The following is a 15,314-nucleotide window of genomic DNA, read 5'->3' on the forward strand; positions in this document are numbered from 1 at the left end:
ACTAACTTGTGAATAAACACTTAACGTATTTAAAAAAAGTGTAATGTGTTAACTTCCTCCTCTGCATTGAAATGCTGAGTAACTGTGAGTAACTTTGTCACCTCCTTCCTGATGGTGAGTTCCAGGCTCTCCACCATCTCCTCCTTCTCAAGGCTGTGAAGGTTTTCGTGCAGGTTTTCCTTCCTCCTTGGGGTGTACGGCAGAAAGTCCTCGTCCTTGTGTAGGAAGACCACCGGCTCCTCTCTCACACAGAAGAATATGATCTCCTGTTCAGCAGAAACACAGTACGATAGGTCTGAAATATGAGATTTCCCAAGCAAATTGTCCCGGCCTTTGCCAGCTCTGCCACTTCCAAGAGCAACTGGAAATAATATCTAAAGTCATATAACATGCAGCACACGAGTAATGAGCTCAGAGAAGCCGAATATATAATTTTGTCAATTTCACTTCAATTACGGTCAGTTTCTAGCTGCTGCAAGCAGAGAGAGTCATTTTTCCACTGGTACACATGACCACAACTTTCTGTTTGCTCACTTCTACAATTCAGCCACAGCCTCCACTGAGCACTTGACTCCTCAAATATTTACGGACAACATAGAGAAGGGAGGGGAGAAAAAGAAAGAAAGAAAGAAAAAAAAGCCGGGCAGGGTTACACGGGCACCGGGAGAATATAATCCACCAGAGAAACTCTCAACCTTTTTTTGTTGGCTTTAAGGTCTGAAACTGGATGTGGATGAAAGGAAGTAACAGTGACCTCGTGTCCTTGAGCCTGGAGCCTCTGCAGGACCTGTTTGAAGCCGTTCAGGCTGGGCTGGCCCATCCCATACAGGGGGTAGCTTCCCTTCACTTGGCGGAAGTTGGGAGCCCCGTAGCTGGCCGTGGTGTTGAGGACATCTGCCTTGCCGTACACATCCTGGACCATGAAGTACTCGCCCTGCAAAGCAAAAGCATCGGGCCGTTTACACAGCGTTTATCCACTCAAGACATTCACCAACAGCTTAACTTTTCTCTCTGCAAACATGCGTCAACATTCAAGCAGTTCAATAAATCTGAAATGGTGCAAAAAAAAAAAAAATGTTCAGCATCTTCACTGAAACTGAGATTTTTTTGCATCGACTTAAGAGACTCATCCATGACTTGGTTGACCTAAATACTGTGGGCAGATTGTTCCACAGCCTTGGGCCCCAACTTAAAAAAAAAGGGGGAAAAAAATGCATGTCCCTTTTAGTTTTCAGTCGGGCTTGTTGAAAGGATAAAAGACGTTTGCTCGAGGATTTCAACATCCAAACCTGGTGTGTAAGGTACTAACCGAGGGAGTGAAAAAAAATAAAAATAAAAAATCAATAATGTCTTCAATTTTGTTCTAAAAACATAGTGGCAGCCAATGAAAAGATGCCAAGTCGTGAGTTTTATGACTTGTGTTTCCTATTTCGTTTTAAATTCAGATGAGTTCTATTTGTTGGCATAAAAACAAGTAAACTGGATTCTGTGTCTTCAAACAAGAGGATGAAACAGATTTCTCTGGACGATCTCTCCTGCTGGCGCGGCAGAATTAATAAGATCTTCTTTTCTGTTGGCTAACAACATCACTGATACAGTCGAGTTACTCTGTTGTCTCAACACTATTCAGCCGAGCCGTTTCCTCCCGTGACCCACAGAACTTAAAAGCACCGAAACCTAAAAACAACACGCGGATAGGCAAAACTAAAGCAAACGTCTTCATCCGTCTGACAACACGTGCACTTCTTACAAAGCTGCAAAGCAATACAACCAAACACAGACATCCTCCAGAGCAGCTCGGTTTAAAGTGTTGACTGCTGCTTGTGCACCACAAAGTTGTCTTTAATTCTAGTATAACAAACATTACTGGAAACTCTAAAATAGGTGGATTACAAAAGTTTTATTGAGATAATTGTTATTAGCAATCTAAAAATAAAGAATGCATAGTTGACAGCAAAAGTTGACACATTGGTTTTATCCATCATCCATTACGGTAAAATGAATTTAGGTGAATTTTTCATAATGTTTAGGCAACAAAGTACGAATCACAAAAGAGGTGAAAAGGAATAAATATTTACATCTGTGTTTTTTTCAAGTATGAGAAGTGACCCACATCCCCTCATAGTTTCAATCACAAATTACTCTCCACCTTTTACAGACATGTGGTCATTTTGGGTTGACTGTCCTGAGTTTGTTCCACTTCATAAGCAGTTACTCTTCAGAGCCTTTGGAATTTGGCAATAATAAGTGTTCTTTGTAGAATTTCGATGGTTTTAATTTCACATGTTGTCACACAAAATCCCAGTGAATCACTTAATGCATCTGTGTTGTAGTTGCTATAAATTCAATTGGGTAAAATACGTTTCAATAAAAAAAAATTGTATTTCTTTTACCCTCTTTTTATCTTTGCAAAAGCATTCTCAATAAATGCAGTTTGAATATTTAAATCAAGTTCTACTCTGCATGTCAACGTTCTGATTCGAAACACTTTGAATTTCCTCATTGCTGGACTGTAAAATACCTTGCCTTTAGATTTACATCCATTACATGGAACGGTGTGTGCTTGTTTTATGTGAGGACATGCTGTGACCGTAGGAGTGCGTGGAAGTCTTTCCAGCAAAACTTGACAGATTTCTTTGTTAAACACGCATCACCAGCCGTCCTCCGACATGGCGAGGGCGTCAAAACAAAGACGGCCTTTTTAAGAAAGTACTCATGCGTGAAACTCCTGACCTATCTCCAACATGTAAACGGAAGCCGCGGTCTGACACACAGGAAACATTGCCTGAGCCACCGGAGGAGAGGTGACGCAGCAGATCAAAGCTTCCGAGGGGAGGGCGACAACATTCCTGTTTCAATGGCTGCCTCTGATCATAAAACGGCGCGTGACAATGCTCCTACGCCACTCCGCTACTTAGACATGCGAATGTGAAAAGGAGCAGACGCCAAGACAGGTGAGGCGACTCCTCTCGGCTCGGCGTCACCGGCTGCGGCTCGATCCTCACCTGCACCAGGTAGTGCTCGGGCATGGCGTCCGATATCCGGCCCACTTTGTAGTTGGTCTTGAGGATGTCATCGTGGATCTGGAACTCCTGTCGGCAGTTATACCTGCAACACAAACACGCCAGAAGGCCCGAATGGGCACGAGAGGGCAATTCAATTATCAGCGAGTGTTTGCTCAGCCTGGAATGACAAAAGACATGAAAACGGGGGGGGGGGGGGGGGGGGGGGGTAAAACGCATCGGCTGGAGGGGGGGTTGGGGGTTGGGGGGGGTGAGATGTCACCTAAGTGATCAAAAGGGATTAAAGGCCAGTTGTGAGAACGCCGGTTTCGGGGAGGGACTTACGTAATGACGACAGGTGCAACTTTGTTGGTGATAATGGACTTGGCCTTGTTGTTGTGGATGTTGACCGTCTGGAACGGGCTCATGCTCAGAGACTGCCTGCTGTCAGCCATCCCGTTGCCATGGACACTCTCAAGCGGTGACGCTACAGAAACAGGCTGTGGTGCGGCACTGGCAGTTGTACCCATGCTCCACAAGCTGCTGTGAAGGACCAGATATGGCAATCAGAACACAAGATGCTCATACATACTGGGTGGTGGGGGTTTTTTTCAGCATACGTTCATGCATGGTGACATATTAGACAAATAAGTTGTATTAAATAAAAGGTGCGCACGAACATTTCTGAGGTTTATAGCAAATTATTTATCGTGCAACGTTTGAACACCATTTTTAGCATTTGCTTAGTTTTAATCATATAGCTATAGGTTTATTGTTCATGTTCATGCCAAATAGTCTCAAAATCTCAATATGTTACACATCAAATTTGGAAAGAAAAAAAAAAAGTCTTCCTGTGAGACTGCATCAAATGTCTAATAACTTATTCTGCATCCCCAAAAAATTATTTGGTTGAAAGTTTGTGCTCCAGCAATACCCCTGTGATGCATGTGCAGGTTTGCAGGGTCTTTCCTCGACAGCCATTCCCTTCTTTCACATGTATCTTTAAAGTCCTTGGAACACGCCGGAAATAAATCCACAGATATCCTTACGGATTATTTGAATTTTTAAAAAAAATATAGATCAGTCACACATGGTGTCCCTATAAGGACGGTCTTTGTTTTTACATCTTAAAGCGTGACTACATCTTCACAGGACATGTGAGAATCGGTGACGTAACGTCCTGCTAGAAGATGGTTGTCGTTTCCCTTCTCACAGATGATATAATCATTACTTGTAAGGAGTTAAATCATGTTAATCAACTTGATAAGTTTGACTCATTACAACTGATGAAGGCTTTCAGATGAGAGGTGAAACATATTTCAATACAGGAAAACAGGAAGGCAATGACCTGGATGACTCAGAATCTCCAGCTGTCACAGCATTTCTTTTAACCACACAGCTAAATTTATCAAGCCTTTTTTTATACATCCATATAATATGTTCACAATTTTCATGGGTTTTAATCCATCAAGTACCTGTGAAAGCCATAAAATCAACACATTGCTGTCTGTATATTTCAATAAAACTATCAAATTGAATTAAGCAAATAAACAGCAAAAATAGTTCTTGTACTGAAATATAATATATTAATTTGACATCTTTACCACCAAATAGCATGAAGCACTTTCATTTCACACTTTGTTCACTTTAGTTAAATCTTGAGCATCAAGTATGTCGGTGCCTTTCCAAAAATTGCCGTTATCTCAACCAATTTTCAAACAAGCATTTTGTGATTTATCACAAATTCTAGACGACTATACATGAGATGGATGTTTGTTTCTTAATGTAAAGTTCTTTTTTTGTTCAGAACTCGTTCAGAAAACAAACTTTGGATCAGAAAAAAGCGCCAGAGTATAAAAACTTACTGTGATGATCTTTTAAAGGGAAAAACTTAGTCCTTTTAGTGTCCAAACATTCTATAATGCATCCCGAGCGGAAAGCATGCAATCAGGTCACAAGCATAATGTCTCCAACAAAGTCTGAACAGTAGTGGTTTTGGAAGTCTTTTCAGGGAGATATCACATGTTGTGGTTCAGCAATGACTCATGAAGCCTCTCCCTTTTATCATCCATAAGCGTTGAAGCAACAATCACCCTTAATTCGTGATTTCATCATGACCACGGCGGAAGGGGATTAAAGTTGAGTGAGTCAGTATTTATATCTTAATCATACCACTTGATGATGCCGAGCACTCAGACCCCCGGCGAGAGCGAGAAGCCACAGGTCTGGAGCCAGCCGGCCCCTCCTCACCGAGTAAACAGTGGGCTTTCCAGGGAACGCTGCAGATAAACAAGCGGGGCTCCCGACGAGGAGCAGCTCCGCTCCTAATCGTCACCTCTATAACATGTAGTTTTGCGCAACGGGCTGCAGGGGGGGGGGGGGGGGGGGGGGGGACACACAAAGCCACGTGCAAATAAACCATCAGCACGTCACCAAATAGAAGCTCAAGGACACACATACTGGACCGCGACCGTCACATTCAGCCCAACATGAAACTCCACTTCTCGCCGCACTGCCCGGGCATACTGCAGGTCTGTGTTTTTTAGCCACGCAGGCTCAAAGCACCTCTATGTGTGATCTCCAACTTTGAATAGAGAGCGCTCTCATTGTGCAGGGAGGCTGTGTGGAAAGAGAAGTGCCGGGTGAGTCACAGCTACTCTCCTCTTTTGTTGCGTCTGGAGGTGAGTGGGTAGGTCAGCCTTGGTCTCGGAGACATTTCACGTTTACCAGAGTTAATTCTCTTTGCACACACACACGGGTAAGACAGCACGTTGCTTTGTTACCTTCTTTCCTGGCTTGAGTAACACTACAGAGATAAGCATCATAAAATGTAGAAGCTTGAAGAGATTTCAGGATTTAAGCGGCTATAGGATAACTGAAAGGACTAAAACAGCAAAAAGGCAAAATCCCCCCCCTGGGGTCCATAAATAGAAGCCACGTTTTAAGGAATATACTGTTCCAGCAGCACGAATCTATTTGAGTCCCGTCCACATACCAAAAACATCTCTGTTGCCATATTTTGGCGACCACAAGAAAAAACAGCAATGAGCTTCCAGGGTGAAACAATCCTTAGAAAATCTTAAATCTTACGCATGAGACAAGGAGCGATCTGTACTCCCAGATCCTTTTCTCCGCTGCTTGCTGTCCGCCATGGTCCAAAGGAGTGTGAGAACTTGGCATCACATCCAAAAAGAAATCTCTCTCTTTTGAATTCCGTCACCCACCCCCAGTCGGTGGGAAACACCCCTCGCCGGAGCTCAGAGTGCCCCGCTGCTTGGCATTCAGCGAAAAGAGGGGGGGAGAAAAAAAAAGAAGAAACTTTTAGAGAGGTTCTGCGCTTTTGGAGCAGCGTCCCCCTCGTCCTCGTCCTATCTTCTGTCTGAGGTTGGAGAGTCGATTCATGCCGGAGAGTCAAAGTCTCTACGGAGGGGACCCGGGGAAGCAGCGGTACATCTGGAAGCCAGATGGCTGAAGTTCAGCTCCCTTTCACAGGGACAGGCTACACACACGACACGACATGCAGTTGACTGAAGCGGTTTCCATTCAGAAGCACATTGGATCTCGTTGACATTATAACTGAATAACTAGGGGGGGAAAAAGTAAGGAAATTGCGAGTGATTGTGATCACTTTTTCAAAAGAGAACTTGGGAGTTTTTATCCAAACTTAACACAAATGTAACCAAATCATCAGAAAAATGATGGGAAATACATGCATTCAGGATTGTGCTTTTTAGCCGAGGTTCCGGAGAGTTTTTAACATTTCTAATTATTCAGGATACTGGATTCAGTATAGGAAAAAAAAAAATGCTGTTTAACAGATTTCACATCTGTTATGTCAGTCTTAAAACCGAAGCCGACTTGACATAGACTGACAATAAGGCAAGGCAATTTTGTTTATAGAGCACCATTCAAACACGGGGCAATTCCCAGTGCTTTATAAAGAAATTAAAGAAATACGCTGGAAAACAAGTGGCTGTAAATCAATCAACTGAAGTGTATTACAAGATGTCTCCACTCTTGTCTCACGTTTTCCTAAAAGTCTTCACAGCCCATTATAGAACGTTCACAGCAAAAACTCTCCATCACTGTCAATTTAACTACATTTAACCAGTAGGTTTCCTTTACCCGCCACCACAGTCATGCTCGATAATGTGTACGTTCCCATGCGGCTCAGGGGGAAAGCAATAAAACACTGACTCGCAACACATTTTGCCATTATTCTCATTCACGCGCTTGAACTTCCTATAGCCTAACATGTGGTGTTGTCTGTGTTTGTAAAAGATCTGAGAGTTAATTGAAGGCTTCCGGGAAACTTTCTGGTCGTTCGATTTTACAGGCCCACACAGGAAACGGGACAGTATTAATGCCACAGCACAAACCGGAGCTGGCCGAGTTGCCTTACCTTGCAGCCCGTCACCTCTGCTGTGAGACCATAAGTGCAGGTACGGTACACTTTGATACGGGAGCTGCTGCAACATTCAACAGCAGCTCTTTGGCAACGCTGATTTCGGCATGGGCAGGCTTGGTGTGGCGGGCGAGCAGCCGGGGCGGAGGCCCGAGTAGAAATAGCCCTCAGTCATAAACATCCTCCTGGAGAGCCAATCAAGGCAACTCATCAGTGGGGCTGTTTATCCCACATGTCAAAAAGGAGTAGTGCTGCTGCTGCTGCTGCTGAGGCCAATAACTCAACAACACAAAGTCAAATTTGCTCTTGACTGAGAAATGACCACGCCGCCGAGGGTTTGCGTTGGACACTGCCAGGCAGGCTGTGAACAGCTGGTCAAAACTAGCCAGTGGCTCTGATATTGAAATTCTCTCATGGCACAGCCAGAATAAGACCATGAAAACTGGAGCCTCCTGTCAGCCTGAGCAGCATTGCTCCATTCAGGCCCGCCCCATTGAAATTCAACCGGTGTCCCAACTTCGCTGTAGCAACATCTTCAGACAAAAGGGCCTGAGCACAGGCAGGAAGGAGCTTGCAGCTGCAGGATGCATCTGTTGGTGGGCCCGAGGAAGGATGCCGAGCACTCTTCATTCACGAGAGATCCAGGGGTTCAAGGGAGATGGGTATCATTTTGTAGCGCATGGGAGATCTTTCAACAAAAAAAAAAAAAAAAAACCCTCCCAACGGTGGTCGAGGTAAAACAACATCAATCCGCATTCTTTGAAGTTTGATTATTTGGCAACGCTGCACGTGCAACTCCAGGATTCTTGGTATTACTGAGGCCACCTGTTCGGTTCAACAATGCATTTCTCAAAAACGTGGCACAACAAAAGCCATTGAACAATGTCGATTAATGATGACATAGTGGCTCAAACTTTAACAGTCATCACAGGATACCAGACTAACAAAGCCACTCGATGCCGCCCTGTCACACACACACACACCCCCAGGGCAGAGGAAACATGAGCACACCTTGACAGGAAATACTCGGTTGTACTCTCCTAAACTTCCTCCTTGCAGCTGTACACATATCTCACCAACGAGGTTAAGGGTTACATGCAGGCGTGATTCCACAGGACATTGCTGGTTCCTGAGCTAAATATCAGTTCTGCAAGGAAATGAGCTCAGTGTTTCCTCAGTATAAAATCTTTTTTTTTCTTTTGGAAAGGGGGGGGGTTCCTTTAACTGTGCCAAAAACCTCATTGTGAATTTGTGTCAACTTACATCTCTGATGTTTGTTTCTGTCCAAAATAAATCGCCTCGCGATCTGCTCCGAGTTTGTGGTAAAACAAAGCAATGCATTGTTAAAAGCATACAATTCTCAAATCTGATCATACTACGGTGAAAAGGTTTTGCAGTGTAAGACAGATAGTGCAGGCTGATAAACTAACATAAAGAAACTGAAAAAAAATTGTCTTTTGTAAAGGAAACGCTATGAAGCCGCTGGGACTTCTTGGATAAGACAAAAATAAACTCTGAAGCAGCAGCGATACGACAGAAAAAGTGAATAAAATGTCGCTTTCCTCATTCTTGCTTTTTATCACGGCTTGACACTGAGCTGCTAAAAAGGGTGTGCAAATCTATTTTTAAAAACCTGCCTGTAATTTAATTCATTTCAAGATGGTAATTCTGTCCTCTATGATTTCGAGGCTGCAGTAATGTGGCTTTCTCATTTTTTTTTTCATCTGAACCTCAGCGTCTGACCACAATATTCTGTCAGCAGCACACGCCAAAAAAATGAGCATTTTTTTCATTTCTTCTACCCTTCAAAATCTGCTCTTACGGACTTTACACTGGACTGGTAACATATTTAAGTCTGCCTGCAATTCCAGCTCGAGCTGGGAAAACTTGAAATCTTGACTTGCAGTCATTGCTTTGCCAAGTTAGTTTGTTGATGGTCTTCTCTTGCAAAAGAATGAGAGCTGATAAACATTTTGAGAGGAGAGCCCCGGCATCACATAGCAGAAGAATGCAATCCATGTAGATATGTGAACATCAAACATAACTGCTATATCAGAGGCTGTGTGGAGAATAGGAATATCCCGTAGGATACGAGATTGTGAAGAATTTTGTATTCTTGAAAGGGATATATAGTTAGAGCTTCATTCCCAAGCATGACGTGAAATCTAATCGCATCTCAAGTCATATTTAGACTACGAATGCCATTTCCTTTTGTAACCTTCAGAGACACACTGTTAAATTGCCTCGCAACGACAGGACTGCAGCAAGTATCACAACACCGGAGAACGTAACACAGCTATACCTGACATTCAGCCGTGCGGTCCAGCATCCAAGAGGTGCTCAAATCTCAGGGGAAGACAATCTCAAAAAAATGGAAAAAATAGTGGGTTAAAAATAGCCAAAACCACGACTCTCCGGCAGGAAAACCAGTCTCAGTCAGCCGTGCTGGTTGACATCTCTCCGTCTGATCTGTGCCTGCCTGCTGATCAAACCGGTGTGTGAGGCAGCCTCACATCATCAACGTGTCCTTATAAAGCGAGTCAATGAACGTGTCCTTCAGTCAGGAGCGTCCCAGACAGACACTCAGCACATGCAGAGGCACGGGAGGGAAACACGAGCTCTCCCACTGATCACTGAAGGCATGCTCTCTTGTTGTTTGGTACTTTTTGGTATGCATCCCCTGTGCAGGAAGTGCCAGGTTTCTCTCACATGCAGGATTTATTTGTGTACGAAATGGTGTGTTAGCAAGTGTGTGTGTGTGTGTGTGTGTTGACAGGAGAGGGTGTAAAGAGGATGTGGAGGCGGAATCAGAGTGGCTTACTCATCCTCCAGCTGACTATCCAATCACTTCAAGAGGATCCTGGCGGCTCAATACCGTGCACGCATTGACAACCTGTTAACAACTGGATCAAACGCACAGAATTTAATGTGCACCTAATAGATGTCAGACAATCAGCTGCAGCAGATAACCCTCGCTGGGCGGGGGTGGTGGCGGCGGCTGCGGCTGACAATTGCCAACAACGGCCCACAGATGACACCACGTAAGCCTAATTCACTACGATGCTTTAATTACTCCATTCAACGGCAGTTAACACACGGCAGGCGGGAGGCAAACAGGCTTACAGCTGGGCAAATACTTGGATTTAAGCTCGAGGTTCAGCTGCGAACAGTTGTGTGCTACGCCTCTTGTACTCATAACCCTGTGGTCAGAATGCATTTTTCACACGACTGCATGCAAAGGGTTAAAGAAGACGAGACAACGGCACCAAGAACGACATGTTAGTGCAGATAATGAAGGCACCAAAAAAAAAAAAAAAAAGCATACCTGACAGTGTGCTCATCACGAAGACATCAAATAACTAAGATAAGCCAGGAACATCAAGCTCTTCCATGTCTGTGGGAATATGGTCTTGCACAAGTATGTGTAATCAACAGTCTGTCGCAAGATAATACCCACATTAAGCCTATTTGCGAAAGTGCTGAGTGGGTTTTTTTTTGCGATATGGATGTAAAATCTACTGTTGCCACACCTGTTCCTTCCTTCCTGCTGCAGCACACGCCAAGTCTCAGAAGTTCTTACGACATGAAACTACCACTCTCTGAAAAGCCTGTGAACTTCAGGACATGAATGAATCAACCTGAAATTCTGAATTGCTGCTATGATTTTGTTTTCCAGTAAAGGACTTATCGCGATCAAAACTGCTGTAACAGTGCCAAAGACAAACTGTCTCACCGAAGCACTAAAATGCTGGTTTATTGAAGATATTTGGTTCCCTGTCAGGTTTACGCTTTCACTGGCTTCTTTTGTTTAACAAATAGTAATGAAACATTGTTATTTATAATGAGGGGATGTTCTGTGACAGGCTAAGAAAAACATCCTCACTGCTGAATGTCCCAAGTAGATATGGAGGATATGTTTAATTTCACCTCTCTTGTATAAATCCTTTCTCCGGTCTGGAGCTCGAGCAGTTTTATTTGAACCCATCGAGCCAGTATTAATAAAGGAAACCTCAGTCAAACGTTCATATTCCAGAAACATAAAATATTCCAGTCAAACTTCCATTGTAGTTTTATTTCCACGGAGGAATGGAACATTACTGCCAACTAATTTTTCCGCTATCAATTATTGTCGAATTGAATAACACATCAGCTCCTGGTAATCAATCACAAACACCAAAAGGGCCTTTCATCCAAACTGAGGGAATAATCTCAGGAATTGTGTGATCAAATATGACACCTTGTGGTAAAAAATATCCACTGCATGCAGGCATGTACTAAAGACGTCCACTCATTTGGATACATGTCCATTATATATTTTGATTTCATCCAGTTGTGAGGAGCAGGGTGCTGGAGCAAATCCCAGCACACTGTGGACTGGTCACAATACCATAATGCATATCTATCTCTAATATACAGTCAACAATTAGCCTGAAATACATGCTTTTGGACCATAGGGAATTGCAGAGGCTTGAAAACACTAATGCACACACAGACAGAATATGTTAATTGTGCACAAAAAGGCCCAAGACAAGTAAAGCCCAGAAACCAACTGGGAATTTTCTGGCTGTGAACCAAACCTGCTGACCACTATCCCACCACCGCCGAGACACATGCTCTTTGTGTCGTGATGGATATTTTTAATCAAAACAAGAGTTGCGTGTTGGCTTGGCTCCATATGGCCCAATAAAGAATCTTCAACCTTTTAAGTTACCAGTGCAAAGGGAAAGCGTTCCACTCACATGTCTTGAAGCAGCACAAATCAGCAATAAATGCCTTCGGTGAAGTATTACCAAGGTGTTGAGTCATGTCACCCTTGATTAACAAGGATGTTCAAAGTTTGATCGTGGTTCGGAAGAGTGTGTTTCTGTCTACTCCTGCGATAAAATGCAAAGTGATGATCACACACACACACAAACACAGCTGAACTGGCGAAAAAAAACAAAAGCCAAGACTGTAATACAATACATCAAAGGCCATGATGGGCGCCAACCTACTTCTTACACCTGATGCCATGAATGATTCTGTCACGCCAATGGTTAATTAAAAATACATATAGTTTGCCTAACCTAAGATTCCCCCTTGATTAAACATGGATTGTTTTGGTAGAAGTTGCAGCTTCAGTAATGGCTTGTTTATGTCAAACGCCTAAAGGAAACAATCTGTGTGTCAGGGCCTCTCCTCAGTATGGTTTCATCCAGAATGGTTCTGATGTAGATGCAAACACTCGACAGATTCTTTCAACATGGATCGCAACATTAACAACACACTGGTGTTATTCATAGACAAATTGGTGTGAATCTGTGTGTGTGTGTGTGTGTGTGTGTGTGTGTGTGTGTGTGTGTGTGTGTGTGTGTGTGTGTGTGTGTGTGTGTGTGTGTGTGTGTGTGTGTGTGTGTGTGTGTGTGTGTGTGTGTGTGTGTGTGTGTGTGTGTGTGTGTGTGTGTGTGTGTGTATGCATGACTGGCGACCTGTTCAGGATGTACCCTGCCTTCCCCACAAGTCAGCAGGGATCTGCCACAAGTCTCAGCACAGTCAGCAGCTCTGAATGAGATAAAGAGGTAGGAAAATGGATGGTTGATTCCCAACAGCCATTAACACATTATAATGTGCAAAACAACACGAATAAAAATGGACTATTTGACTAAAAGACACTGTATATTATGAGACTTGGAGGAATTCACTAAAAAGCTTTTATTCTATCTTTCCTGTTAGCTGAGTGATTTGATTTTTTAGAAATGCAACTATTATTATTATTATTATTATGTGCATCCAATACTTGCAAAAGAGGTTGTCAATATCAATGCAAAGCATAACTCACTATCCAACATGCAAACTGCATGTGCGATAAGGTTGTGCAACAATGTGGGATAGTTTTCTCTTTGGATGAATATAAAGATTACATAGACATTAACCTGCAGTGGGTTTGCACAGTAATGAGCCACAAAAGATCATGTTCAGCCGAACTCCGTGGATTTACTCTTATTATTATGTTAACTTAGGGTCAGATCACCAGTTGCAGTGCACAATACAGTGGAAGCATGGAGAGAGTGTGGGGGTGCCAAGCACATGTATGCTCCATCAGCCACACAGGCACATCGCATCATGAAAAATACCTCTCATCTGCAACGAGAGCGCAAAAAAAAAAAAAAACACTGCACATTTAAGGTCCCGACGATCAAGTCTTGTCTGGCATCGAAAAGCGGGGATAACACGAACTTTGAGGCTGCCGCGGTGCGTAAAAGCGGAGCTCGCAAACTTTAATGCTACTCACCATTTCAGCACACAGGAGGGTGAAAAAAGCGCCAGGCCCGGAAGAATAAAGCGTGTTTCCAGAGATCGATGCCCACTGTGTGAAGGACGGAGCCTGTGCGAGACGCCCTCCGACTATATGTGTTGGAGCTCAAACGCATCCATTGATTTTTGTGGACTTTCTCGTGAAATTTACGAGGAAAGGGGATTTTCTCTGTGCACGGAGACGCAGTGCGCATGCGCAAATTGCGGTCGTCTCCGGATGCTTTCTGCAGCTCTTAGTAACCAAAATATTAACGTTCAAACTGCGTTTACCAGGCTATGGACGTGTTTACACTGTTTTCATCGAGATTGAATATAATCTATTAGGTGCCGGGTTAGATTGTAAATGTTGATGGGAAAAAAAAACTGGAAACCTGACTGCTCAAATAAAGACTGAATACTCGCACATACATTTATGGAGTATTCAATGTTTCACTGAATTTAATATGAAGGACAATCTGAACGTTTTATATTTGATTCAATCCATGCTGGTGTCCCTGGTATTAATGCTATGTCAAATTTTTTCTGCATTTCTTAATGTTTATTTCATCCTTACAACTGCACAATGATGACAATCATTATTATGTATGATTTAAATGTTAAAAGGCTAAACATTGAGAAAGGTACAGCTGCTGGTATGATTTGCCTTCTAGCTCTGGCAAAACATCTTTTTCTTCAATTGACGTCAGTGAATTCACGTCACTGGAATGATGATTTTTATTTGAAAACATAATAATTGAATCTGTATAAAAACGTGCTTGACTAAAATATTGTACACAGAAAACACATACAAGTCTTCAGACATTTGCTTTTTACAAGTCCTATTTAGGGGACCTATTTATCAGCACATGATATAGGAGGAAATCAATAGCATGAGTTTTTCCAGAAGAATCTGAGGAATTTATTTGACTTTGTATGTGTGTAATTTGTGTGAATATAATGCGTTTTAACCATATGTACTGTGCAAATTATCATTATATATTAATGTCAAAGTATTGAAACATCCTCTGGGATGTTGAATGCTTTTAGTCTTGCTGCAGTTTTGATATGAGCTGGATTTACTAACCTCCCAGTCCACAGCATAATTAACAAAATGCAGGTCGTCAGCTTAGGTTGTGTTTGAAATTTTTTTTATCTGCTCTGACAATGTGTTTTGGAAAAAAACATTTAAAAAAAAACATTACTCACGCCAATGTGAGGCTTTGATGTGTTTGTGTTCTATTCATTATTTTGTATCTAACAAGCAGCCTAATTGCTCTCCCTGTAGTCTATTTCAGATTGCATTTAATAAACTGCACTGCGCTATGGGAAAGCCTAACAATTAGTGTAAGCAGAGTAGCTGAAACAATTAGTCCAGGGATGAGGAGTCAGGCAGCAGGACCCCGAGGAGCATGCATGGTGCAAACAAAACGTTGTAAACATGTACCCAGGGGCCTCATTACCAACTGAATGCATGATGAGCTGTCAGGTAACAAGTCTTGAGGACGCATGTCAATTTCTTTTAATGTTCTCAGCTACTTGTTAAACGTGAAAGGGGGTGTGGGTGAAGGTATATATAAGACACCCCTAATCTCCCAGGAGAGGGATTTTTTTTTTGTCATCACCCAGTCTGAGCC

General features: G+C 42.9%; 1 protein-coding gene across 1 annotated transcript in view; it reads right to left on the reverse strand.

The window, feature by feature from the left end:
- Positions 1-6,166, reverse strand: part of pald1a (phosphatase domain containing paladin 1a) — a 50,287-nt gene extending 44,121 nt beyond the window's left edge. The window contains exons 1-5 of the mRNA XM_080516761.1: positions 6,093-6,166; positions 3,348-3,545; positions 3,006-3,108; positions 755-934; positions 102-266 (exon numbers count right to left, since the gene is read on the reverse strand). Of these exons, the coding sequence (XP_080372887.1) occupies positions 102-266; positions 755-934; positions 3,006-3,108; positions 3,348-3,545; positions 6,093-6,154 (708 nt within the window). The 5' untranslated portion in view covers positions 6,155-6,166. The remainder of the gene's footprint in view (positions 1-101; positions 267-754; positions 935-3,005; positions 3,109-3,347; positions 3,546-6,092) is intronic.
- Positions 6,167-15,314: the final 9,148 nt, after the last annotated feature.

The sequence above is a fragment of the Blennius ocellaris genome (genome assembly GCF_963422515.1).
Source record: "Blennius ocellaris genome assembly, chromosome: 21".
NCBI classification, from domain to species: domain Eukaryota; kingdom Metazoa; phylum Chordata; class Actinopteri; order Blenniiformes; family Blenniidae; genus Blennius; species Blennius ocellaris.